The sequence below is a fragment of the Podarcis gaigeae genome (assembly GCF_964106915.1).
Source record: "Podarcis gaigeae genome assembly, chromosome: 2".
Lineage (NCBI taxonomy): Eukaryota > Metazoa > Chordata > Lepidosauria > Squamata > Lacertidae > Podarcis > Podarcis gaigeae.
In genome coordinates this window covers 52,360,691-52,385,968 of record NC_139679.1, presented here as the reverse complement: position 1 = coordinate 52,385,968, position 25,278 = coordinate 52,360,691, and the positions used below count along the sequence as shown (strand labels likewise).

General features: G+C 40.1%; 1 protein-coding gene across 3 annotated transcripts in view; it reads right to left on the bottom strand.

Annotated features, from left to right (window-relative positions):
• Nucleotides 1-157: 157 nt before the first annotated feature.
• The window catches only part of UBTD2 (ubiquitin domain containing 2), a 41,784-nt gene continuing 16,663 nt past the window's right edge, over nt 158-25,278 (bottom strand). For all 3 annotated transcript variants that reach the window (XM_083725577.1, XM_083725576.1, XM_083725575.1), the window contains exons 2-3: nt 17,465-17,701; nt 158-7,200 (exon numbers count right to left, since the gene is read on the bottom strand). In XM_083725577.1, coding sequence (XP_083581703.1) covers nt 6,803-7,200; nt 17,465-17,701 — 635 coding nt within the window. In that variant the 3' untranslated portion in view covers nt 158-6,802. The remainder of the gene's footprint in view (nt 7,201-17,464; nt 17,702-25,278) is intronic.

Genomic DNA, 25,278 nt, shown 5'->3' with positions numbered 1-25,278 from the left:
GGGAAGTGCCACATCATAGGAATTCCCCTAATCAGACTTCCCTTTTTAGCTACTGAAAACTGTGTTTCTCTGTATTGGTACCCAATTGCCAACCACCTATGTAACACGAATGCTTCTTTTGATACATGGCACAGAACAAACACTGTACAAAAAAAGATTTACCAGAAAAGAGAAGATTTTTATTCAAGAAATACAAATTGATGGTACCAGCCATCTTTGGAAGCCACTACCAAGAGGCAAATAGGACATTTAAATCCAAGTAATTTGCTCATAACACATTAGAGAAGAATGTCTTTACACACCTCCAGCTGCCTAGTACACAATTTCAGGCATTGCTCAAAAGGCGATCTCCAGTTTCTAGACGTTCCCAGGACATGGAGAGGAGAGGCACTGGTAAGACCCTTGACAGAAGACCATTTCACTGTTTTTGAGTTTAAGACCCAGACAATTGTTAAAAAAAATTATCAAAAAATCCTTTCCCATCTTTGGCTAGATTCAATTGCCAGAAAAAGGGGGATTAAAAGTGTCAGGTGAATTTTAAATATTCATAATGAAAACGACCATGCTTGCATTTTTTTAAAATTGACAACATGGTTCTGATCCAGAGATAATTAGCACAATATTGAGAAGTATCTAATACATAGTGTCCTCAGCTGAAGGACATGAGTCTATTTCATCACCGACTGCCATTCAGGGCAATGGGGTTCCAACCTCCTTAGGAAACCAACCGTATTTAAACAAACAAAAACCAAACCATTAAGCCACCTTCATACTCTTAGTACTTAAATAAGCTTGCTGGCATGCATCACAGTGCACTCCTCTTTCAAAAGGGGAGTCACAGCCCTGGATTTAAGGCTTCCTATAAATGGGACCAGAGTCTACATAGAAAGAAAAGTGAAGAGACGGGAAGGAAATAAAAATAAACCGCTGAATTAAATTAAGAATACTTCTTGGACACATAGATATTTTTAAACCAGCTACACTAGTCTTGGATACATGGCTATTAGGCAAAAGAATCAGTAACGTCACAAGTGTTGCATTTTCATATTTTCCTGCTTTAGAATACAAGATGTTGAAAAGGCAGGTTTGCCTCTAAATTCAGTTCTACAACTCCCATATATTGTATTTCTTTACACCATTTACCTACTGTTGGGTACAAATTGTGTGTGTGTGTGTGTGTGTTGTTGTTTTTAAAAAAACAACACTCAGGAAAAGGGTTGTCAGAGAAGTAAACTAAAAATGGAATATTATTGCAGACAGCTGAAGAAATGCACCCCCAAAAAGCTCCATATAATCTTAAGCAAAAACAACCTAGCCAGGGACAATCATGTAAAGACCAAAGGAACTGCTGTTAGAAAACCATATAGTTTTAGACATCCGATATGCATAACTAACACTCTGAGACAAATTAAGAGATATGTCAACGACTGCAATCCTAAAATGATTTTCAAAAACAGCACAAAATTGCATGAACCTACCAGATATGGTTTTGTTATATTTTCTTCCTAAGGAGCAATGCACTAAACATGAAGGCCCATTTACCCATCTTGCGAGCGACACTTAAAATCTTGTTTTATCAAAACACACTGTGCCACAGCTGAATATATTGCTCTCATCACATCAATCTGAATCCTGATTATTTTTGTAAAATGAATAATGAAACTACAGTATTGAAAAAAGAGGTATTATCTTTCTCTATCAAAATCCTCTCAAAACCCAGTTTATTACACTGCAATTTCACACTACACCGTTTCTCAAATACCTCCTTAGTCTCTCTAAAGTTTAGAGATCAAGGGAATTACAATCATGGCTTTTAATGTGATCATTTTCTTAATCTCGTTGTCTCGTGGTAGAATTTTGTGTAATGCCAATGCAACTAATGTACTAAGCCAAAGCTCTAGTCACATGTTTTGTTTTCAGAATAGGATGGAGCACAGTAAGCAGTATGTGTCTCCTATGCATTCATTCTCCTCGCAACCCGCTTTTTTACATAATGCAGTATCAACAGCGCTACTGTCCTTTTTGCCTTTCAAGCTCATCCAAGACAGATTACAGAGAGTCCATTACTTCTGGGTCATGTACTAGTGACACGTCTGCAATAACAAGCATGAAAACCAAAGCTCTGTGCTAAACAAACCTGCCACCACCATATGTCTGTAGATATAATTCACTAGCAAAGGGGAGAAGGTAAATCAAAAATGGCGTATAAATGTGTTACACTGTAAAGAACAATATTGTAACTGTTTGCTTGTTTGCCCTTGGTAGCTCTATGCCAAGTGTTCTGTCTTTAGAATGTATGTGAGTGTGTGTGTGTGCATGTATGTCTGCAGGAGAGGCAAAGCTTTGACTCCAACGATGGGAACGAGCTGGCACAGGTCGGAATCCAATCTGCATGCTGATAAAACGTTAAATGCATGCAACAGTTCTTACTTGTATTAGTCTTCTGTTAAAAGTAATAAATGAAATTGCTCGGCCTTGGAGATGAAAAACAATGAAAATCCAGTTGCCTTGCTTATTCTAACTGCTGGGTGAAGGTGAACAACATTAGGTGAAAGGGATATTCCTGACTTATAATCAAGTTTACCCTAAAAAACCCAGTTCTTTCTAGAGCAGGAAAGAGTAAGAGTAAGCAAGAAACTAAGACTCCTACTTGGTTAACAGATGCATGCAATTTCCACTCAAAGTAAAAACTATTCACGATACCTGAGGAGTTACTTTTGTTTAGAGCTTGAGAGGTGGTTAAGTCACCACTATGCTTATGAAAGACAAGCAATCCTTGAGTGCCTGCCATCAGTACAAAAGGGAGGTATATTGATTTATTGTGCACCTATGTGCGTGCACAAGTTCCAATATGGGCCTTCATCACAGTTTGGAGAATTTCACTACCATTCCAACTGTAGGGATAATGACCTTTTCCTTTCAAGCTGTTCCATTCTAACTGCTGAAGTGGAAGTGCAGCTCCCATTTTTCAGTGAAGCATCACCTGGAAATTTACATGTCATCAGCTTAAAAAGTGTCAAGCACACGTTTTTATTTCTTCACACACATGCGCACACACACCAATGTGAAAATGTTTGTCGGAGAAGGTGACTGCATTTTTTAAGAACTGTAGAGCTGCATTCATGGAAGCCAACTTGTGGCAGAGGTAAGTGGAGCTACTCCAACACCCTCTTGTAACTTGTTCCCTAAGAAAAGTCTGACTACCACAGAGCATTCTACAGTCGGGGACTCATATTCTTTGCCAAATACATGTTGAATACCTGAATGCATGTTGGAAACCTATCTTCATCAAGCATGGCCAGTGCCATGGGTCAGCATCCTTAAGCAGCTGTCATGGGCCCATCATTATCACCTGACCCACAACACTGGCCACTGAAGAACAGCAGAAACCATAACTGATGCCTGCCCCCTTTGTCCAAGATGACTGGCAAACCTCCACCCGCCACACAGATAAGCAAGTGGCAATAGTAGCTGAGAACAGCAGTGTCTGTTGCTTGCTCATTCGCTCTGTCAATGGCAGCAAGAAGCAGCTACTACTGCCCTGCCTTCCTCCAGGCATCAGAAGTATGAGAAGTGGCCCACTGGAAGGCTGAGTGAGCCTCACATCACAAACCTGGAGCTGGCCCAGCCATCAAGCGACGTGGCTTGAAAACATTTCAAGTAATCCTTCCGAAAAGGGCAGAAGTAGTCACAGAAGTTATCAGCCTATTTTTAGCTCAATTCAATTTTAATATCTATAAATTCTTTTTGTCCGTTTAACTTGGGAAAAAGGAGACCACTAGACACATACTTTTATTTTGCAAGGTATACTTCTTCTGATATGTAATGGCTGTGGTGTGCACCAAATAAGTTTATTACTTGGAAATTACAAAGAAACTAACTGGTACCAACTAAATGGATCAACACCTGGGATGCCTCTCCAAAAATCAGCATTTAGAGTTTTTATGTAGCAGTCTAGCATTCCTTTTCACTTCAGTACATGTGGAATGACTTCAAAAAGAGTCACAATGACATTAGATTCTGCCTTAAATATTTTAGCTTTTTAGTCAATTGTTTAGCATGCACCCTTTGTGACAAATGAAGGATCTGCATCCTTCTGAACTTCTAAAATATAAGTGTTTGCTCCTAATATTAGCACAAGTGAACATGGTATCTGAGAAAGTGGGGGAACTTAACAAATCCTTAGAAGACAGATACCCTTTTGCTGTATGCTGCTGCCATCTGGCCAAAACTACATTGAAAGACCCTGCAGTATTCGACTGTGCCCAGAAGAATGCTGTGGCTGTGACACACAATGATACATTCATATGGCAAGTGGTTCCAAGTCTGAACTGATTTCCAAAAAGAGAAACCTCCTTTGAGAAACTTTGCAACCTACCCTACACTGAAAATGCGTATAATTTTAAATTTTTATGTTTCATTGTTCTAGTTTCTAGTTATCACAGCAAGATAACCCGAGTAAGGCTAGGTTAGTTATAGGACACTTAAGTATTGTAGCTCTCCTCACTGCAGAGAGGAAGAGGTCCACCCTAGATTCTTCCATCAGTGGACCAAAAACATGCCTTTTCACAGATAAAAATAACTGTAAAGTAGATTCAGTGCTTAGCAAGAAGAATATTAATGAGTTCTGTTTGAAAAATGATTAATAATAGTGGTGCTAACAGGAAAATGACCACACCAAAAGAACAGAACTAATGATCAAGTATACATGTAATATTAAGCTGCACCATAGCTTAGTGCAAACAAGCAGGCTTCCCCAGAGAAAATCACTGTCACTTTGCTCCCCTTCCAGTCCTGCTGCTACACTGCTGTGAGCTAAGCTATGGCTTGAGCATTCTGTCTGAACCCAAGTTCATGGTTTCTCTTGCTCCAGACAAACCGCAAGCTGTAACCAAGGGGAGGAGGAGAAAAGCAGCCACAATCTTTTCTCTGGGAACCCACGTTTGCTCTTTTTCCGACAAGCCCATGGTTTGGCTTCGTGTCATGTGTGAACCAGGTCAGGGACAACAAAAAGCACAGAGAATCTAAACAAAAGAGTTATGTATACTTCTTTTCAAATGATGCACATTGCTAGGACTGATTTGTTCAGTATTACTCAACAGAATTTAACTGGACTGCTATCAATCTTGCCCGAAGCCCTCTTAAAAGAATATACCTCCTACTCTAAAGAATGGCTTGCTTTCACATTCTGAAGGGAAAATGCTGTGTGATATTGCTAAGGTTACTGTGATGTTTCAGATAAATCTGCCAAGTAGAAAAAGTGGCCCATCAATCTGACATACATGCACTGCATATATACTGTCATATGCATGAGTGTGAATAAGTGTAACTGAAGCCATGGCAGGGAAGATAAAGAATGCTTGAAATATGCACACTGCTTTTCACAAACCAACTCAATCCACTTCTTTCTGTAAGCTACCCATCACCAGCAAGATACAAAAGTATTTAGGTCAGGAGCAACTAAGCTGTGGCCCTCCAGATGCTGCTGGACTCCAACCCCCATCATGCCCGATCGTTGGCCATGTTGACTGGGGCTGATTGGGACTGGGATCCTACAATTTCTGGAGGCCCACTGGTAAGCCACCCCTGATATAAGGATTTGTGGAATAGTAATACAAATATTCTTGAAATATACAACTCCCCCCAAAATATTGAAAGATCTAATGGTGTAAAGGAAAGATCAGATGATTTAACAATCTACAATATCTTCCTAATTTTCAATCATTATTCCCATCTCTTCCCCCAAGGGTCAAGTGTGTGTGTAATCACTTAGCAGAATAAGATGATGCATCTGAGTCCCAGTTATGCCAAGCAACATAAAGATCAGTGGGGAGATATATGATACTGTCAAGCAAGTTGCACACCCTTACCTTACAGAAGTGTATGACAGGGCTTCCTGTGCTTTTCTTCTGTAGTATGTTAATAGCTATTGCTGTGAATAAAGGGGGTTTAAAATCACTATATTGGGCCTAAACATTATCGGCTAACATACTAAGTGAAATAAGTCCTGTGCCTTCTTTTGTTTTGTTTCTCAGGCTGGTGAACCTCAAATAATAAGCTTTTTAACTAGATACAGAAGTATACGGTAACTGCAATTCCATGTAACATTATATATTTGCTAAACAATAGCCTAATTTTTCAGAGAGCAATATTTAGCAAATACTGAAGCCAGCAATGGCAAATCACTATTGCTTGCTATTTCAGTATATACCAAAAAACTTTAATTTGGGATCATCCATACTAATCAGATTGCACCTGATAGTCTGTCCCAGAATCCTTCACCATCCCATTTAAATATTAGCCTTGTTGAGCTAATGTGAAACTATAATAGACACAATCCCTACAATTATCTCAGCATACTAGATTTACCAGAGCAGCTACACTGATTGGCTGAACTGTAAGTGATGCTGATTTCACAAAATACTTCAGTTTGGTTTAATCCTTTTAAAAGTGCCTTTCCCTTTTATGGATCAGTACTTCACTTATAGTTCAAACCACTTTTTCAGCATCATCCTCTGTAAACTTCAGGATCTCTTTCACACACATGTTCCAGGTTTACTTTGTTAAGAACGTCTTACTGTGGTGTCAAGAATTCCTAAATTGGGCAAAGTCTCCAGGGGCAGTTTAGGAACGTGTGTGTGCTTCATGTGTGTGTGTTCCCCCCCCTAAAGCTCCATCACAGATGGAATTTCTGCTGGTCATTGTCTAGAACCAACCCACTAGTCGGAGAGAACAAAAATAGTGAAAAAGTTCCCACATGGTAAGAAGAGCAGAAAAGGAAGAGAGAAACATACAGCCAAAGTCAGTTCTCCACCGGGGTGGGGTTTGTTAAGGGCTGGCTCACAATGACTTGCACCACATAGTCCCTTGGTATTTTCAACTCCTCCAGTTTCATTTTGTCTGCCAGGGGCCTGCCTGAAAAAAACCACCGCTGGCTGCTGGGCTCCACACCCTCTGCTGTGTGCAGTCTTCTCTTCATGTGATAGACAGTGTCCATACTGCGGACCACAAGTTTGAGGTCTTTGCCTGTTGAGAGGCGTAAACGAAGCTGACATTCATGACCCGAGTTAGGGGGTGGATCGGGAATATCCAGAGTCTCTAAATCACCCTTCTCTTCTATCATGTTGATGGGCGGGGCCAGGCAGTAGACAGGAAGCTGGTATCGGTTTCCCAGTTCGTCATAGCACTCGGTAAGAGCACCTTCAGAAGAGATGAAAAAGAAACAGGGTTAAGTGACAAAGTTTTAAATAAAATCAACATTATACTCCTTGAGATGTTCTTTGATTCTAGTACTGTTTACGCTTAAACTACTGAACAGTGTGTAATGACCACCTTCTTCTCCCAGCTCCAGAGGTTTAAGTATTATTACTGAGAAGCTATACCAGTGAGTGCTTTTTCCTCCTTGTGAATATTGATTTTTTTTAAAAAAAAAGCTCAAAAATGAAATACAGAGTAGATGTAACTTACCAACCCAACAAGTTATGAGTGATAAATATTAAGGAATTAAAACACACTTCACTTTCTTACCTATGTTTTTCTGCATAAAGGATGCAAGAAAAATTTGGGCTTATGCTACAATTTTATCTTAGGCTCTGAATAGAAAATGGTAGTTTGGGATATTTATGTTTTCTTCTTGAGTCATGTAAGATTTTATGCCATTAAAAGAATGTTCAGAGGAGAGCTAAAAAGGCAAATAGCTATGTACAATAGTAAAAGCATGTAAAGACAGATTAAAAACAAGCAGATAAATATCTAGATGGCTTCCCATATGCATTAAAACCTTGAAATGTTCACATTTCTAATTCTAATTAACGTCTAACAAGCCAACATTTCCTATTCTATGAATGTCCATAGCACAGGCAAGTGCAGGAGGTGTGCTAGGTGTGCCCGGGTATACCCTAATGTTTTTTAAAAATGGGGAACAAGGGAAGCAAAGGGAGAGAGATATAAGTACAGTGGTACCTCAGGTTACAGGGACGCGGGTGGCGCTGTGGGTTAAAGCCTCAGCGCCTAGGGCTTGCCGATCGAAAGGTCGGCGGTTCGAATCCCCGCGGCGGGGTGCGCTCCCGTTGCTCGGTCCCAGCGCCTGCCAACCTAGCAGTTCGAAAGCACCCTTGGGTGCAAGTAGATAAATAGGGACCGCTTTCTAGTGGGAAGGTAAACGGCGTTTCCGTGTGCAGCTCTGGCTCACCAGAGCAGCGATGTCACGCTGGCCACGTGACCCGGAAGTGTCTTCGGACAGCGCTGGCCCCTGGCCTCTTGAGTGAGATGGGCGCACAACCCCAGAGTCTGGCAAGACTGGCCCGTATGGGCAGGGGTACCTTTACCTTTACCTTACCTCAGGTTACAGATGCTTCAGGTTACATACGCTTTAGGTTACAGACTCCGCTAACCCAGAAATAGTACCTCCGGTTAAGAACTTTGCTTAGGATGAGAACAGAAATTGCGCAGCTGTGGCGCGGCAGCAGCAGCAGGAGGCCCCATTAGCTAAAGTGGTGCTTCAGGTTAAGAACAGTTTCAGGTTAAGAACGGACCTCCAGAATGAATTAAGTTCTTAACCCAAGATACCACTGTAGAATAAAAAGGCTGGAAAGGATCTGCAATTGATCTGCAATTTCTTCCTGCAACTGTCTCTGGAAACAGCAGTGGGGTGACTGGCTCCAGTGGTGGCAGTAAGGGAAGAAGAACCCCCTCCTCTGCAGGCAGAAGCTGCAGATCCATTCCAGTCTTTTTCTTTTGAATACATGCATCTCTGCCCTATGGCCCTGCCTGCATCCAAGCTTTCCTGGCCACCTTTTGTGTAGATAATATCTGTGGGGGTGAGGAGCTACTTTTGTGATACACAAAGAGGATGCCCTCACCCATCCAGATCTGCCCAAAACCTGTCCAGTTTAGCACAGGTCTTTTTCTCCACTGGAAAAATCTGTTTTGGTTTTTTGGGCTACTTGTGTTGCACTTGTTTTGTTAGGTTTTTATTTCTGTATCTCCTCCTTGCCTTATCATTCCCCCCTCTTCTTTCTTCACTGAAATAATCAAATAATAATAATTGAATGCACACCCTAATGAATTGTGCTGTGGTTGCCTATGGCCCACAGGCAAAGTCCACAGCAATCCAGAGTGGGCAGGGGAAGAGAGGACTGAAGGCAGAAGAACTGTCAAACCCAATGCCTTGGCTGGCCTTCTGTTGGCAGGGCAGAAGGGAATATTTTTCCTTTTTGGGTGTGTCTTTTGTTGGCTTAAAAAAAAAAAAAGACTTTGCTTCCCATTGGCCACAATGGAAAGGAAATCAGTACACCAGCTGGCAGCTCTTGGCGGGTTTGGGGTGGAGTTTGAAGGAACAGGAGGACTTGGCACACAGCAGATTGTTTCTGGCATCTCTATTTTGCCTCCTCTGCCACCAGAGCATTGATGGGGAAGGACAACTGCAGATATTATCATAGCTGCAATGAGAAGGTCTCCATGGGTAGACCTGCTGCTCTTCCTATGTTCCCTCCCCTCCTCTCTGTGTTCAGATATGTAAAATCCTCTGGCCCTGCCAGGAACCTAACACCTGTTTCAGCATTCACAAGGTCGGGGTTTGCATCATGCCTTCCACTCACTGTGTGAGGAACAAGGAAGAGAGTGGACAGTTTCACCACAGGCAGAATAATGGCAGCCAAGTAAGGAAATTATACAAATCTGCATATTCCAGTTTCTGGAACCAGTTAATTTCATTTCTTACAATTCTTTGCATGAGTATATGAAAAGGGATGCATATAGTAATCTGAGCTGTTGATACACAAGAATCTATAAACTAGAGAAAAGCGTACTCATGCTTTAATCCTCCTAACCACATTACTGCATTAATATCCACTCTCTGATTCACCAGGGCTGAGCTCTAATATATTAGCAGAGCAGCTTTCATGGGCAAAAAGCATTGCAGCTGGATACAAGACAATGATAACAAAGTATCATTGCACTATTCAGCTTTGCATTTCTCTAAAATTATCTGCCATACTTATATACATTTCTCAAAAGGCATTTCAATAATTTCCATGGAAGCAGTTTGCTATTTACATTTGGAGGTCAACATATTATTGCCCTTTAAAGCAAGTATCTAAGAATGCACATAATTTTCTGCCTGAGCTGCTTAGCAAAACAGCAATAGAATTTGATGAATTGTGGAAGCTGGGCACTTTAGTTTTAAAGAAACAGGGACAGACATTATTAAGACTTGGCTTGAAGGCACAAGAGCTAAAGTGACCAGCTGTAAAAACCAGTCAGTGACAGGATAGGAAGGAAATACTGGATAGTTCTTACCAATGAGGAGCAAGGAGCAGCACTCAAAGTGGAGAGCCAACCCCCCCCCCCCCAAGCTTTGTGAGCAATGTTCCATTTAAAAAACCCCTACTAAGATAATGTGTGCCTCCTTCTTGCTTCTAATTCAATTCTGAAACACATTTTAAATGGGCTGAGCAGATAAGAGATGTTGTGGAAGTTGCAATGATGTTTAAAAATAATCCTTGAATACTGGGGAGCATCAATCACAAACTGAGGGTGGTACACTTCACATTTTGCCTGCTTCTTGTCTGAATGACAAAGCCATTAAAAAGAACTTTACTTTCTTCATAGCTATGGCCGAGAACATTCTTTGATGTTCCTGCTTTGGCAGCAGTCAAAAGAGAACTGAGCGGAAAGACATTCATCTGCCTCTTGAGCAACGTTTGAAACTCCCATTGTTCTAAGTGCGTTTTGTGACGGGGAATTTCATTAAGGCAAGCAGTTTCTGAGCTCTGGGTGCAGTACTGAGCCGAAGATTTCAGATTAAAACTGCCACGGCTGGAAGAAAAGGAGGACCCTTTTCTACCTCCCCATTTCCAGCCACTCTCTTAAGCCTCGAGAAGGGACCCTTATAAGAATATTAGGGCGGGCGGGCAGGGGAAGTATGGCTTTGGGGTTTTTTGCAGTCTTCAGATGAGGACTAGACCAAGTGAAAAATGAACATAAGATACTAGCTGCGATTCACTGATTTTCAGCTTAGTATTCTTGTTATAAAGAAAGCGCGCCAAGACACTCCACTGTGGTGCCCACAACCTAGGTTTAAGGTGCCATTAGCTCCTAGCTTTCATATCTCTGTTTCTAACACAGCTCTCGATACAGACATCTACTTTGGGGGCTTCTCCCTAAAGGGGAGCAGCTTGAATCTTGTGCCATTTTAGATCCAGACATTTCTAAGTTGTTACTCCAACACAAGTGTAAATCTTGTTGTGGCTACACAAGACCACAAAAAACTGTCTAATTTTACGTATTCAAATGAACATTAACTACTCTCAGGAGAATTTAAGAACAAACGTCAACATAGTACAGGAAATATAGGGCAGTATTCAACATAACAGTTATGCTAGCACAATGGTTTTAAGCTACACAACTTAACTTGCCTCTCCTCTGCCCCAAATATGTGTCAACAGAAACTGACGCATTACTCATAGAAAAAAGCTCTTTGCCTATCTTCTCTTATGCATGGCATGGAAAAAATAGTTAGATAAAAAGCCTTTTCTTCCTCTTTCATAACAGTAGACCTCAACAAGAACCCTCCGACAGCATATGAATCAATTTGGCTAACTTGACGCAACAGCCCCCACCCCCATGCAAACAAAACTCACTGCAGTCAATTGAAGGCAACCAACCAAGCCCTGGGCCCCCAACTTCTCTCAACACTAAATGAATAGAAAGAGAACCTACCTACGGTGATGATGACACCTTGCACATATACTATGTAAAAGAATGGAAGTTTACTACCCCCTTCTCTCCCTCTACCTCTCTTCTCCCCCAACCTTATACTGTATACAGCATTAAAGTCTCACATCAAATATAACTGATCCATAGAAAGGACTTTATGATCTGAAAACAGAGACGATGTATGTACTTTTGTAACCCCAGAAAATCTTTCATTAAAACAATAAAAAATAACAGTAGAACTCATGGACACCCAATGAAGCTGAATGTTGGAAGCATGCCTTCAGTCCTGATATCCAATGAAATGTGGGCATGTATATGGGGACATGTTTCATATAGCAGAGGCTAAGTACAAATAGGAACTGAGTAGGAAGAGCAAGCAGCCTTGTCTTGTGGATTTTTGAGAGTGGGTACACAGGCACTTGCAGACACCATGCTGGCAATCCCTGAGTTAAGAGCTAGCTCTTGGAAACAGCTAATCTGTTGAAAGTATACAATTTAACACTCATATATTGCTGTTTCTGTGCAACAACAGTACAGAATGAAAGCTGCCCCCAATTCAATTAGTAGCAGTTGAAGCTGGATTTCTATAATGTTGGAGGGAGATAGGGGAGGGCAAGAGGTCTGCAGTATGCTAAATAGTTCTTCACCGTATTTTTCATTCTAGCTGTCATGCTCACAAACATGATTATATTGAATTCTAACCACCATCCTCATTAAGGTTTGTTTGTGCAAATGTGGCACTCAGAATGAAGACCCTAGAGCACATTTTTAAAAGGACAAAACCAACGAGTAAACAAGCAGAAATTCAAGAAAGCACTTGCAACATCCCTCATTAAGCTAGCTTCAAACAAAACCTATATGAATATCACTGACTGTTTCAGTAAACTGGGCATTCATACCATTTGTTTTATTCTCATAGTAACTTTCTTTAAAATTGTGACAGCTAAAGGAAACAGCAAGTACTAAATAGGAGCATTAACTAATCTCAAAGTATTGCAAAGATGCATCATCTTTTTCTCTGGAGCCCACATTACTAGTTTTAAGCCGGCTAATGAGCTGCCAACCAGGAACACGTTCCTGCCTGATTCACACAGCTACTGTTATCCTGCACTATGCTGCCAAAATTCTTCACCCATCTCAACTCACTGATTAATTCCTCCTGAAATTCTTACACTGGTTTCCTGTTCACCCTCTTCATTTCAGCTTCAAAGCCCTACCTTGCCTTCACCCTCACTTTTCTCCCCTTCTCTGCCCAATGTATCCTTGACCAAGAGAGTCAGGTTTCCTGTAACATCTAATGACTTCATCCTGTCACCCTTCCTGCCTCTTATGCTGTGAACTGCCTCCCAAATCACCTGCGTTGTCCCACTGCAGTTCCTTCAATTCCCTTCTCAAAAGCTCTTTCCCATGAAGTTATTGGCACAATCACCTGGAAACCATACTCTATTGTATTTAAATCTAAGTATGAAAGTGAAACTGATTGTTATTTCCTTCTTCAACCCTGCCTCCATTTCTCTCCCCTGTGTCGAACCAGCTGAATGTAAGCCCTCTAGGCAGGACCTGTCCTCTTGTACTCCATAAACCATTATTCATACCAATGGGAAAACAACAAATACTACTCTTGGGGCTAATTTTCAATCTGTGCCAATATACTTTTTGAAACTGCAGTTTTAAACTTGGTCACCAGAGCATTCTTTCATAGATCAGGGTAATGATTCAGTGGGCCACTACAAAAAAATTGTTCACTATTTTCACTGAAAAAGTAAATCCGGTTTTGGGCCCAGAGTGGCTACTTCAAGGGAGGCACAATGAACCTGCACCTATGAGAAGTCAATAGAGGTAATAATTGAACATATGTTGTACAGTTGTGCGCAAATTCTCCTTTTCTTTTGCTCATTCACATTTTCTCTACTCCGCCTCCAAATCTCCTTTGCCCTGTATCAATTTAGGGTCACTTTATATATTACTTTGCATTTTTGCTCTCCAAGAATATCTTATTCATGTAAGAAGTGTACTATACAAGCTCGAAGCTTGCAGGGCAATTGGAAGGTGCTGCAACAAACTCAATGAGTTCCTCATTTATGCTGAGCAGGTGTGGGAGGCAGCCCAGAAGAGAGAGGTCAACATTCAATATCTTGTGGGAACTGAAGTTGTTGTGCAGAACCCTGACTTTTATGTACTCATAAGGTACAAAGAGTAATCTTTGTGACAGGTACTTGGTTGGTGGCAACAAAGACTGTGGATTCTAGTTATCTTCCTGAAGTACCTCCCAGCGTTTTGGGAAACCTTCCAGGAATGTAAATGGTAAAAACAAGGAGAGTCCTGTTTTGTCAGTACTATTATTAAGCGTAATTTGACAATATCAATAGGGCGTGTTAGATTTCAAAATAGATGCTACACATGACCTAGGATTTGATAAATACAACCTAGCTTTCCCTGTTTTGATGAATACAACCCAGCAATAAAATAAATATGAATGCTTTGAGATATAGAGATATTAGAGCTGCATTAAATATTAATGACCTGCCAAGAGGTTTCAGAACTTTGCAAAGGCCTAATAGTAAACCACCAAGTTGGTTTAGGAATGTCCCCTTCCTGAAATCCTGGATAGCCACTGGCAGTCAGTGTAGATGACACTGAGTTAGATGGACAAATGGTTTGGCTCAGTATAAGGCAGCTTCCTATGTTCCTACATCTGCTCTGGGCAACATCTTGCCTAGTGAAGAGAACTTGAAAGTTTGCCACAATTACAAGAAATAAAACCTTAATATTAAATAACTTGTATGCATGCACCTATAAAAGGAGTGACTTTGGGCATTTAGTATGCTGAACACCAAGCACACAAGCAGAAAAGTTTGTTTTACATTTCAAGCTAGTGAACATTTGTTGAAAAATGCTATTCAATTTGAAATATAGCTGAATAGTATGAGCTGAAAAATGTGTGTTCTGAACCAGGTAATAACAAACTTTGGTGACACTGCCAAAAATAATTACTTTTGGTGCCATATCATCTTGTATCCAGGGCACCATAAAATTCTTTATAAGCTGTATTGGTCCACAGGAAAAATTATCCACTGTTCATCCTCATAAAGGAGTTAAAAGCGAGGAAGGAACTGAAGGAAAGATTCTTCTTTAAGCAGGAGTAATAACTACTTGTTAAAATGAAACACTGCTTGAATAAGCCTAGTCTGGCCATTGACCGGACCCAGCAGGTCTCTTGTGTTTATACAAGATGTAAAGTGGCATATATATCCAGTTGAGGCCAAGCTGAACTTACTTTGCAAGTGGTTTTGCTTGGACAGAGATGCTGTAGCTGATCCAGTATTCCTTGCTTCACTGGATGGTGACACTGGCCAGAGCATGCATAACAAATATATTTATTTTATGTGGTTCTAGCTGTGGGTCCCTTTAAGTTAAGGACTGGAGACCCTCTAGCCCATGAGCCAGCTCCAGCTCACTCAGGCCCCTCCCTGAAGTCCCACCCCATAGCAAACGCAACAGGAGCCCAACTAAGTGACTCCTTCTTTGTCACTGCTCAGCTCTTTCCTGAACAACTGAGCACTATCTTGTTTAAAAGCTCCCCTCCCACTGTTCAACTGTTCAGAAAACAGCTGTGCATCAACAAAGAGAGGAGATGCTCCAGGGGTTCTCTAAAGGATTCCTCTTTTTGCATGGAGAAAAGTGTGCACAGAGAGAAGCTGCTAGGAGCTGCTATCCAGCAAGAGCCGCTTGTAGCATTTCCTCTCTGTGCACTGAGAAACAGGAGTCGCTTTCTCTGTGCACAGGGCTGGAGGGTGGAGAAATAGACACAGCATCTGTGTTAAGGGTCTGCATGTGTGTGTGTAAATTAAGGATGTGTGACTGTGAACTGTCATGCCCAGGCTAATTTGGGTTGGCCCCACCCATGTCTGGAATGCAGCCCCAACAGCTTTCCACTGGGTAACGTAGCCATCAGTCCAAAAAAGGTTTCCCACCCCTGCTTTAGATACTTCCCACCAGCTCTTAATTCCTTTTACCTCAAACCGAGTCTCCGAGCAGTCATTCCTTGTAGGATGAAAAGCTGCTAGAATACACACATATAAATCTTAACTTAAACTACAACGGTGACTTTATTAAGATATAAGGGTGTGCAGAAATGCTATGTATATGCCCATTCATGGTTTGTGCTTTGGAAGCGATTTCTGTGATGCCAGAACTGTTGATGTCAGAGTGTAACCGCCACAAGTCCGAGGTCTCATGCTCCTATTCTGTTGCAGGCATATTTCAAGGTTCAGTCAAACCTTGGTTGTAATCTGTTCCAGAAGCTTGTTCAGCTTCTGAAAAACAGAGCAATTACTTCTGGGTTTTCGGTGTTTGGGAGCGGAAACGTTCCTAATCAGAGGCATTCGGGAACCAAGGTTTGACTGTAGCTGCTGAGTAACAGGTTCTGAGGGAGGGAGCTGGAGGGAGACACAAGCGCTTCTAATTTTTACGGACAAGGCCAGGATAAGGTAAATCCATCTTGATTGGGTCTGGGAAACAACAGATTCTGATTTCCTGGTGGTTCTGGTCCATAATGAATGGGCTTGTTAACTGTTAGTTGGAAGTTATCTTTCAGAAGGGAAAAATCAGCTGAGGTATGAGGCAAAGAACAGAGAAAGCAGAAGTGAAAGAGGACAGTTGAGACCTGACTAAACAACTATGCATCCTCAGTGTGTTAACAGTACTTTGCTGGTGAAGATCAGAAAAAGGGTTATGCTAAGAGGCTGCCTAGAAAAAGGTTATAAAAGTGGGCTTTTCAGAAAGTGGAGTATAGATGTTCATATTACTGATGGTTTCAAATAATTACAAGACATGGTAAAGGACAGAGATGATACAGCAAGAATGTGAACCAAACCCTGCTCTTTAGAGGAGCAGAACAAAAACACACACATGCTCATTTCTCCTTACAGCATAAAGGTTGATAACAATCCAACAGTTACAAGCAAAAAAGGAACAATTGCTTAAATGACTGCTTTTAGAGGGTTACCAGGAACTTCTACTGTCCCCAGAAAGGATTTCTAGAAATGTGTCATGCTAGTCTTTCCCCAGGTCTTTCTCTTGCTTCAAAGAAAAGAGGTACTGTCTCTCAAACTGAGTACAGTCGTACCTTGGTTTTTGAACAGTCTAGTTCTGGAATGTTTGGCTCCCGAATGATGCAGAAGTGACTGTTCCACTTTGTGAACTATTTTTGGAAGCCAAACTTCCGACAGGACTTCCGCAGCTTCCGATTGGTTGCAGGAGCTTCCTGCAGGTAATCCAAAGCCACGCTTTGGTTTCCAAATGTTTTGGAAGTCGAATGGACTTTTGGAATGGATTCCGTTCAACTTCCAAGGTACGACTGTATGACAACGGAGTAGTAGAACACAAATTGTTATTTGATACTAATCACTTTGTGCATTTGTGGAGCTGTGGTGCATATTGTACTCACAATTTTAACCCTGGCTGATGATGTCAGAGAGGAAATATACAAAACTCTAAAGATGAAACTCACAATCTGTAACTCATGGTTCTATCGGAAGGTGGGGGATGTGTAAACTTGAAGGTTACTGAGGCTCCTTTGTCATAACGCTAAACCTTTCTAAATAAATTAACATCAAAAAGCAGTCATTATATTCATTTACATGTGGATCTAGTCATTTGGAAAGCATGACTTCAGGAAAGTTGTCTAAGTGAAATTATTTTCTACTCACTGCTGCTAAAGTCCATCCATTATGGGCATACTTACCATGAGGTAATGTTATGTTTGCACCATCAATGATTGCCTGTGCAAGTTCATGATCATTGTTCTCAAATGCATGTGCTGCAGCCTTCAAGGCATCCCAGATTTCCTTGCGGCCTTCAAAAGCAGGTGCGGTGTCCCAAAATTCGTCTCTTTTGCTGCGCAGTTGTCCATCTGTCATCGGATAATCACTTTTCCATTTTGGTTTTTCCTTTTTCAAGGGCTGATTACGACCTAGTGCAACTGGGGGTGGGGGAGAAGAGAAGATATCAGGCACTGTATTGAAACAACTTGCTCCTTTTCTCTGATTGAGAGCTGTTCAAACTGAGTAACAACTTTTGGTTATCTCCTCCCTAGCTCAAATGCCTTTTCAACAGTACTCCATTATGATCTTCCACAGTGTTTTTTGGTTTCTTCACTTTTTGTGACATCTGTTACAGTCTGATCTTTTGTAACAAAAAAAGTTTCAGAATGCCACTGCCCCAAGAGCCAACTATTAAGTAAGAGCATCTCGTCACAAAAGGCAAAAATACATTTCACTCTTCCATTTCTGAGTTACCAGATATGATCAAAATACGCTGAATTGTTCATCATTAAATGCAAGATTTTTATATAAGGAATGGATTTCCACCGGAGCCTGTCTCCCATTGCTGTATGCTTTCGGCTTTTAAACTGGTGATCTCTGAAACATATATGAATGTGAAGGGTAGCTGCACATTCCTAAACATGTAGTGCTTCACACCAGGAATACATACAAATATTTCCTTACTGTGTTCTCATCACCAAACACATTCCCTTAACATTTTACACTTTTGCTGCATAGAACACTCATGTAGTTACTACAAGCAGGATAGTGAATAAAATGCAAAAATACTTGTCAATATTATAGTGGCCATTTCATAATTTTGAATGTTTGAGGATAAGATGGCTCTTATTCACCAGTCGTGACTGAAAGAGGAGACAAATATTTGCCTAATCTTTTGCTGATCATGTTTGTGCAAACAGAAATATACAAGTTGTCAGTAGTTCTTCAGTGTTCAGCAAGTTACCAGATTTCAATGTTTAGTTGGTTTAGTTGATTATTGAAGCTAGGAAAACTAAGCAACAATTATCTGACTCTTTTTGCAACAAATGGCAAATTCTCCAAAGAGTATCTAAAATGAAACTTGCACTCAAGTGAGCTGTAGGAATCTTCAAAGAATACGTCTCACAAAAAATACTTTGTGTTTCTGAGTAGCAAGAGCTAGAAACAACAGAATAAATGAGGGGAAATAAATAAAAATGGAAACTCTTCCAACACTGCTACTGCATAAACAAGTCACATTGGCTGCATTTAAGCAGCTACTGGAAATGCAACAGGATATATTCTAGAAGATGAATATATGTCTCCACAGGAGTTGCACAAACATCAATTATCTCTTTTTGAAAAGAGTAACAGACACCCCTATCTTACAGCTAGCAGATTATATAGTTTAACTTCATTCATCCAATAAGATACGTTTTATATTTACCAATTCAAATTGGTATAGTGCTCAGCAGGCTGTGGATTCATTAAAATATTTAACAGAATAATGGTCTCAAAGCAAAGGAAAATTAAGGTGAACTATCTAAGGTTGAGAATGCTGCCAGAAAATGCAGGTAATGAATCATCTGAAAAGTCAGGTTGATCCCATTCATATTTTGTGTGCCTTATATGTTTTGGTGTAGTGACTAAAGTGTTGGACGTGGGTCAGAGACCCAGGTTTAAATCCTTCCTCTGTCATAAAACACTTATTGTCTGACCTAGGGCCAATTACTGTATCTCAAAATAAGCTACAACCGATTATAATTATAAAAGGGTGTTAGTTGTGTATGCTGGTAGGACTGTATGGTAATAATAGTCTTTTCTTTAGATACTTGACCACGCAAATCTGCTTCTTCTTTATGTTTTATGCAACTAGAGCAAGTTGCCTTTTGTGCTGACCATCTATAAAATCCAGAACAGTAGATGTAACTGTTCACAAAACAACCAGCTTGTTGGCAGGCCTCAAATATACAAGAACTGTAGTCACACACTGAATTTAGAGGAAATTTATAGGTTGAGTGCAAATCTGGCAGACTCCAAACTATTATGGACAAGTGTATGAAAGCTTTTCAAACTCCCTGCATCACATCCCCACCTTCATACACTTTAAAGAACAATTAAATGGAACATTTTGAATTCAACTAGTGTGTCATCAGATTCTAAACAGCAACTTCAGTAAGCATTTGGGTTTAGTAACAGCTAGCCTCATCTTTGAACACAAACACAATGAATGTAAATGTATACCAAATGATTTGATTTATTTTTTGCTTCCCCCAAACATTAATTATAGAAATGGCTTACAGGCAATTCCAACATCCTTGCTGTTTCTCAACACCTTTTTTCTTCTCCCCAGGTATCTATCCTGCTGAGAAGCTTACCCTGCATGCTGTCAGGATACTAATTTCTGTCATAGGTCCTCTTCTATTTACAGCTTGATTATGCTCTCTTCCTTCATTATAGTGAATGAGATAATATATTGTTTTGGACTGGGTTAAGTGTAAGGTAGAGTACAATCTCTGCAACAAACGTGTGTAATAGACAAATGACTAAGGATTAGATTGCTTAGAGTTCAGATCATCTAACACAACAGCTGAAGCACTTTAAGACTAAAGGGGATATTGCCTATTCACTATGAGTCACAACAAATCTCCAATTCCTTTCATATACAGTGGTACCTCGGGTTAAGTACTTAATTCGTTCCGGAGGTCTGTTCTTAACCTGAAACTGTTCTTAACCTGAAGCACCACTTTAGCTAATGGGGCCTCCCGCTGCTGCCGTGGCACGATTTCTGTTCTCATTCTGAAGCAAAGATCTTAACCCGAGGTACAATTTCTTGGTTAGCGGAGTCTGTAACCTGAAGCGTATGTAACCTGAGGTACCACTGTAGTCTAAAATGGGAATTCTGCTGGTGTACACTGAACCCTCTCTGATCTGACAGAAGTGGTATTGGTATTGGGAGCACATTTTATTATTGTATGAAAAAGAGTAACTGAAGGAAGCCCTGTTTAGGGAAGTTTTTAATGTTTGAAGTTTTATTCGGTTTTTAATGTTCTGTTGAAAGCTGCCCAGAGTGGCGGAGAAAACCCAGCCAGATAGGCAGGGTAGAAATAATAAATTATAATCATTATCATTAGATTACTAGTTTGGAAGATATGGGATGCAACCGTTCTATCCAGGTTTGTTGGGCAAACACACAATGCTGGCAGGCAGCCTGGTGAAAATCCATTGTAAGTCTACCACCATTAAGCCTAAATTGGAGCTGAATTGAGTGCCCAGCAGCCACAACTGAGACACAAATCTTCTCAGCTAGTAGAATCACATAATGATCTCTCAATCCTTGACTCTTAAGTATTATTCCTTTCTCTAGAAGGGATGATCTACAAGCTACTTCCCAGCTCAGCTAAGATCTACTGGTTTTAGTTAACAGTACATTAACAGTTTGTCCCACTGTGACATTTATTGGTAGGATCACATTAGCCAATTAACTAAATGCCATTAATAGCTCTCTTCAGCTATTTGAGCTCATCACTTAATTAGAAGATTGGCATAAGCTTGAAGCGGAAATGTTAGCTGACAAACTCACTAGCAATGATTAAGTTTATAGCTGCTCCTATCAGCGAAGCACTATCACTGTTTTGCCTTATTTCAAAAGCTACTATTTCCACAGGATTTTATTTCATGTTCAGTTAAACGGCCAACAGAATACTTCACATAACTTTCAACTCACTCCATTTTTAAAAATTCTAGTGACGTACAACATAGTGTTTCAATTTTGGTTAGAATCATGTCACTGTAATTTCTTAAAACACCTCTGTCACTGAAAGATCAGTACAGGAACTCTGCATGCCTGCAACCATGCTGGCCACCTGCAGTTGCAAAAAGACTGCATACTGAATGTATAATGAGAGGATAACATTCTCTGGGCTCCTCAAATGTCAGGCTGCTTCTCTCACACTCAACTACAAACAGCTGGAGGTTCAATTCTCAAATCATTCCCATCCCACCCCATTCACCTTGGCACGGTAATTTAAAAGGCAAAATTTGCCATTCTTAGGTCAATGGGCTACAGTAAAAGACTTGCTGTAGCACAGAATTATCACTAAAACAAGGGCAGCTGAAGACCTACCATAAATGAGAAGTATCCACTCCTGCAGGGCAAAATTTCACGAACACCAGTCACTTGGGCAGATCCACACCATACATTTAAAGTGGATTCAACACACAGTTAAAGTACATCAATTCCCAGTACCTGGGAGAATGCCACTCAATGAAGATCTTAAGGCCCAGGCTAGTATATATGGGAGGAGAATACGCTTCAGGTATCCTGTTCCAAAGCCATTTAGGGCTTTAAAAGATAACTATTAGCACTCTGTATTGGGCCCAGAACCAAACTGAAAGCTGTGACCATCAAACTGTTCATATTTCCCTTACATTCTCTCATTTTTTACTACAAACTTTACTGAAAACCTTTAAAACAATTTCCAAGGATAAAGTGTCTTCCAGGACAAATACATATCTGCATCCACATGGAAAAACAGACTTGGAAAATACCTTAATGCTCGAGATCAGTGGTTCCCAATTGGTGGTCCATGAACTCCAGGGGGTCTGTGTAACCCACTCAGGGGGCCCATAGCACCATTCACATAACAAAAACTACACTAGAACTCTTGTAGACAGCTTTATTACAATTATTATTACAATGGACAGAAAAGTCTGAAAAGTGGGTTGCAGAAACTGGAGAAAATAGCTGAGGGCAAAAATAATGATCATAGGTAACATTTTGTGAGACAGGACACTTCTTTTGCATTTAAAATGTTTTCCTCCTCAACATGTCATGGGATTTTGCATACAATTGACTACCCAGATTATGTGAGATATGGTATTTTGCTATTAAATATATCCTTTAAAGACCATATTCTGCACTGCTATGATAAAAAAATTTCTGTAATATGTTTTGATAATCCATCTGCCATATGAACCAGTGGAAAACACCCAACACTTCAATAGGTAGGTGCAACAATTTTTTTGTAGTTGAACCTAAAATATGTATTTAAAAATCACTGTAGTTGTACAGTCTTGAACAAGAGGAAAAGTGTTATTATTAGGTACAGAATGAACATCAGTTTAGACAGTCAAGCCAAGATTTATCTTCCCAGACTTGGCAGATATGATAACCTCACTGGCAGGCTAGCAGAAGGGGATAAATTTCAAAGAGGGTATGCTTAGGTTTTCAACATACACAATTTACTCTCCAAGCCTTGTTTTTCTGAAGGGATTGCAGAGTTTAATAAGGTTTAAACAATAAAAAGCAGTAGTTGTTATAATTAGTGCCAGAAACTTTAATTAATCCATCTCAGAAGGCCATACCACTTTACACTCACATTTGTGCATCGTTACTGCTTCGTAATGTGATGACAAGAACTACTGGTACATTAAGGAAATGAGAGAAATCGGGATAAAATTTTCTTAGCAGGGAAATGTTGGGGCATGGTTTAATTACTTGCTGTTGCTCAAGTCAGGTTAATTTGACTGCTTTGAAAGAGGGGTAAGAAAAAAATTAGTTCTTTTCATTAATTAAATGCTTTCAAAGAACAATCAAATAAAAATTTTTGGTCAAATTTTAATGGCTGGTTGTAGTTTGGGTTTTTTGTATTTGATCTTTATTAATGGCTGCTTTTAAGCACAGGAAGGTCAATTTTAATTTCTATATTTTACATATGATCTGAATGTTATATTTTTCTTAAACTAGAACAAAGTGCTAAATGCTGATGCCCATCAAGGAATATGTCACCATTAAATCTTCAGCACCTCTCAAGATCTGAGATACAGAAACGATTGTACCAAGAACACAGTACCCCCTTTCAACCGGAGGATAAGTACAGGAACAGCCTGTGCTTGATTCTGAACATTAATCAATTTTTTACATAAACAGCAGAAAAAATAACTTGCATAAATACATGAATATCATTTACCATGTTGCCTAGTCATTTTGCTGAAAGATACAGCTTTGAAATTTGAGTCCTTGGCCTCTTCAGCACTGAAGGAGACTGCTGATATTACTACTTCTTAAAAATCGTATTTTGCTCTATTGAGCAGTTTACAACATTGGTGGTTTATATAATGAAAGGGGAGTAAAATCAAGTTTTTTGAAAATGCACTTCAGAAGGACCATGGAATGCTCTTATGTGTGCCTTCAAGAGCTCTAGTGTTACTTTTTAAAGCCTCACCGCATGATTTCTGCCACTTCAGAGAGTACTACAAAAGAACTGCATGCAAGTTGGATAATATATTTTCCCTATTACAAAAAGGTATGGCCCAAATAAATGGGAAATACTGGATTATTCTGTGACAGGGAAATACAGATTATTCTGTCACCACAGAAGCTATCATCGGAGAATGCACTGACAGTATGATGAGATGTTTTTTTGTTTTTGTTTTAAAAAGTCCACAGAATTTAGTGGCATCTATTTAATCCTCTAAGCAGCCTAATAAAAAAAACACAATTATTCTAGGACTCTAGTCAAAAGATTAGGGGGGGAAATCCAACAATATCATGTGTAAGCTCAGATTTGACTGCTGCCAATATTAAGCATTAATTACTCTGCCCAGTCAAAGCAGTACTTAGCAATCGGTTAGTGATGAAATCATCTCAATGGGGAGAATGGACACACTCCTTTAATCAAAGTAGTAAATGTTTTAAAGTTAGTAAAATATTCACAAACCAGAATTTTGAATGCCTCATCTTTTCTGAAAATAGAACTGCAGCTGATAAGGTATCTCACAGAAAGTATAAACAAATGTAAATTTAATTTACAAAACTTTCTTTAGGAAAGTAACTTTATCAATTTCAGTAGACTGGGATGATATTTAAAAATATCTAACAATATCACAAACACTTCAATTTTAAGTTGAGATGGGAAACATCCTCAGCTCCTTTTACAAGGCAGTCAGTTTGATTAATGAGAACTTTACATTGCCAAATTTCAAGACCCCATCACTGACACAAGTAAATGCCAATAGGTTATTCAATAGATGCTGGCAGTGGCAATTAAATGTAGCAACAACACATCTTTGCATCAATGTTACTCTGTTAAACCCTTGATGGAAAAAGAATACATAGGAAGACGGCCAAAGAAATTCATGGTATGTAAGAGACATCTGGAATGGCAGAAGTTGATCCAAACAATTCAAGCTTCCAACTGAATTTGTATTGCAAGAAAAAAAAAATCTCTGTAGTTGCATAGTTTGTAAAAGCTAGTCAAAAGCTTTATCAGGCATAAAATGATATCCTATCATTGTGCATTCATTGCCGTAAACTAAAGCAGGGAACTGATAAATCCCTGAACTAAATCTGACCGAGGGGTACCATTCTGGCTCCCAAGTTGTCAACCCCTGACTTCCATGCTCAGCACTACTGAGGGGAAGCATATGCTTATTTGCACACTCATGTCCCTGCTTCTCACACGACTTCCTAGTCACGGCTGGCCCTGACATGAGACAGGCACTTCAGGTGGCAAATTCTGAGGGTGTGTGTGGAGTGTATGTGTGACCTGTCCTGCAACGCCTAAGATAGCATCCTTCACTGCACCTGAAGACAATCTGCTATCTCATAGCTGAGATTCAACTGCTGGTCTGGGCAGCTTTGGTACATGGGATGTTATTTTTACCTTAAGCAATGAAGTGTCTTGGGCCAGCCCTATTTCAGCTAAAGGGGAGGGAGGTTGAAGAAGGGGAGTACAGTGGTACCTCGGGTTAC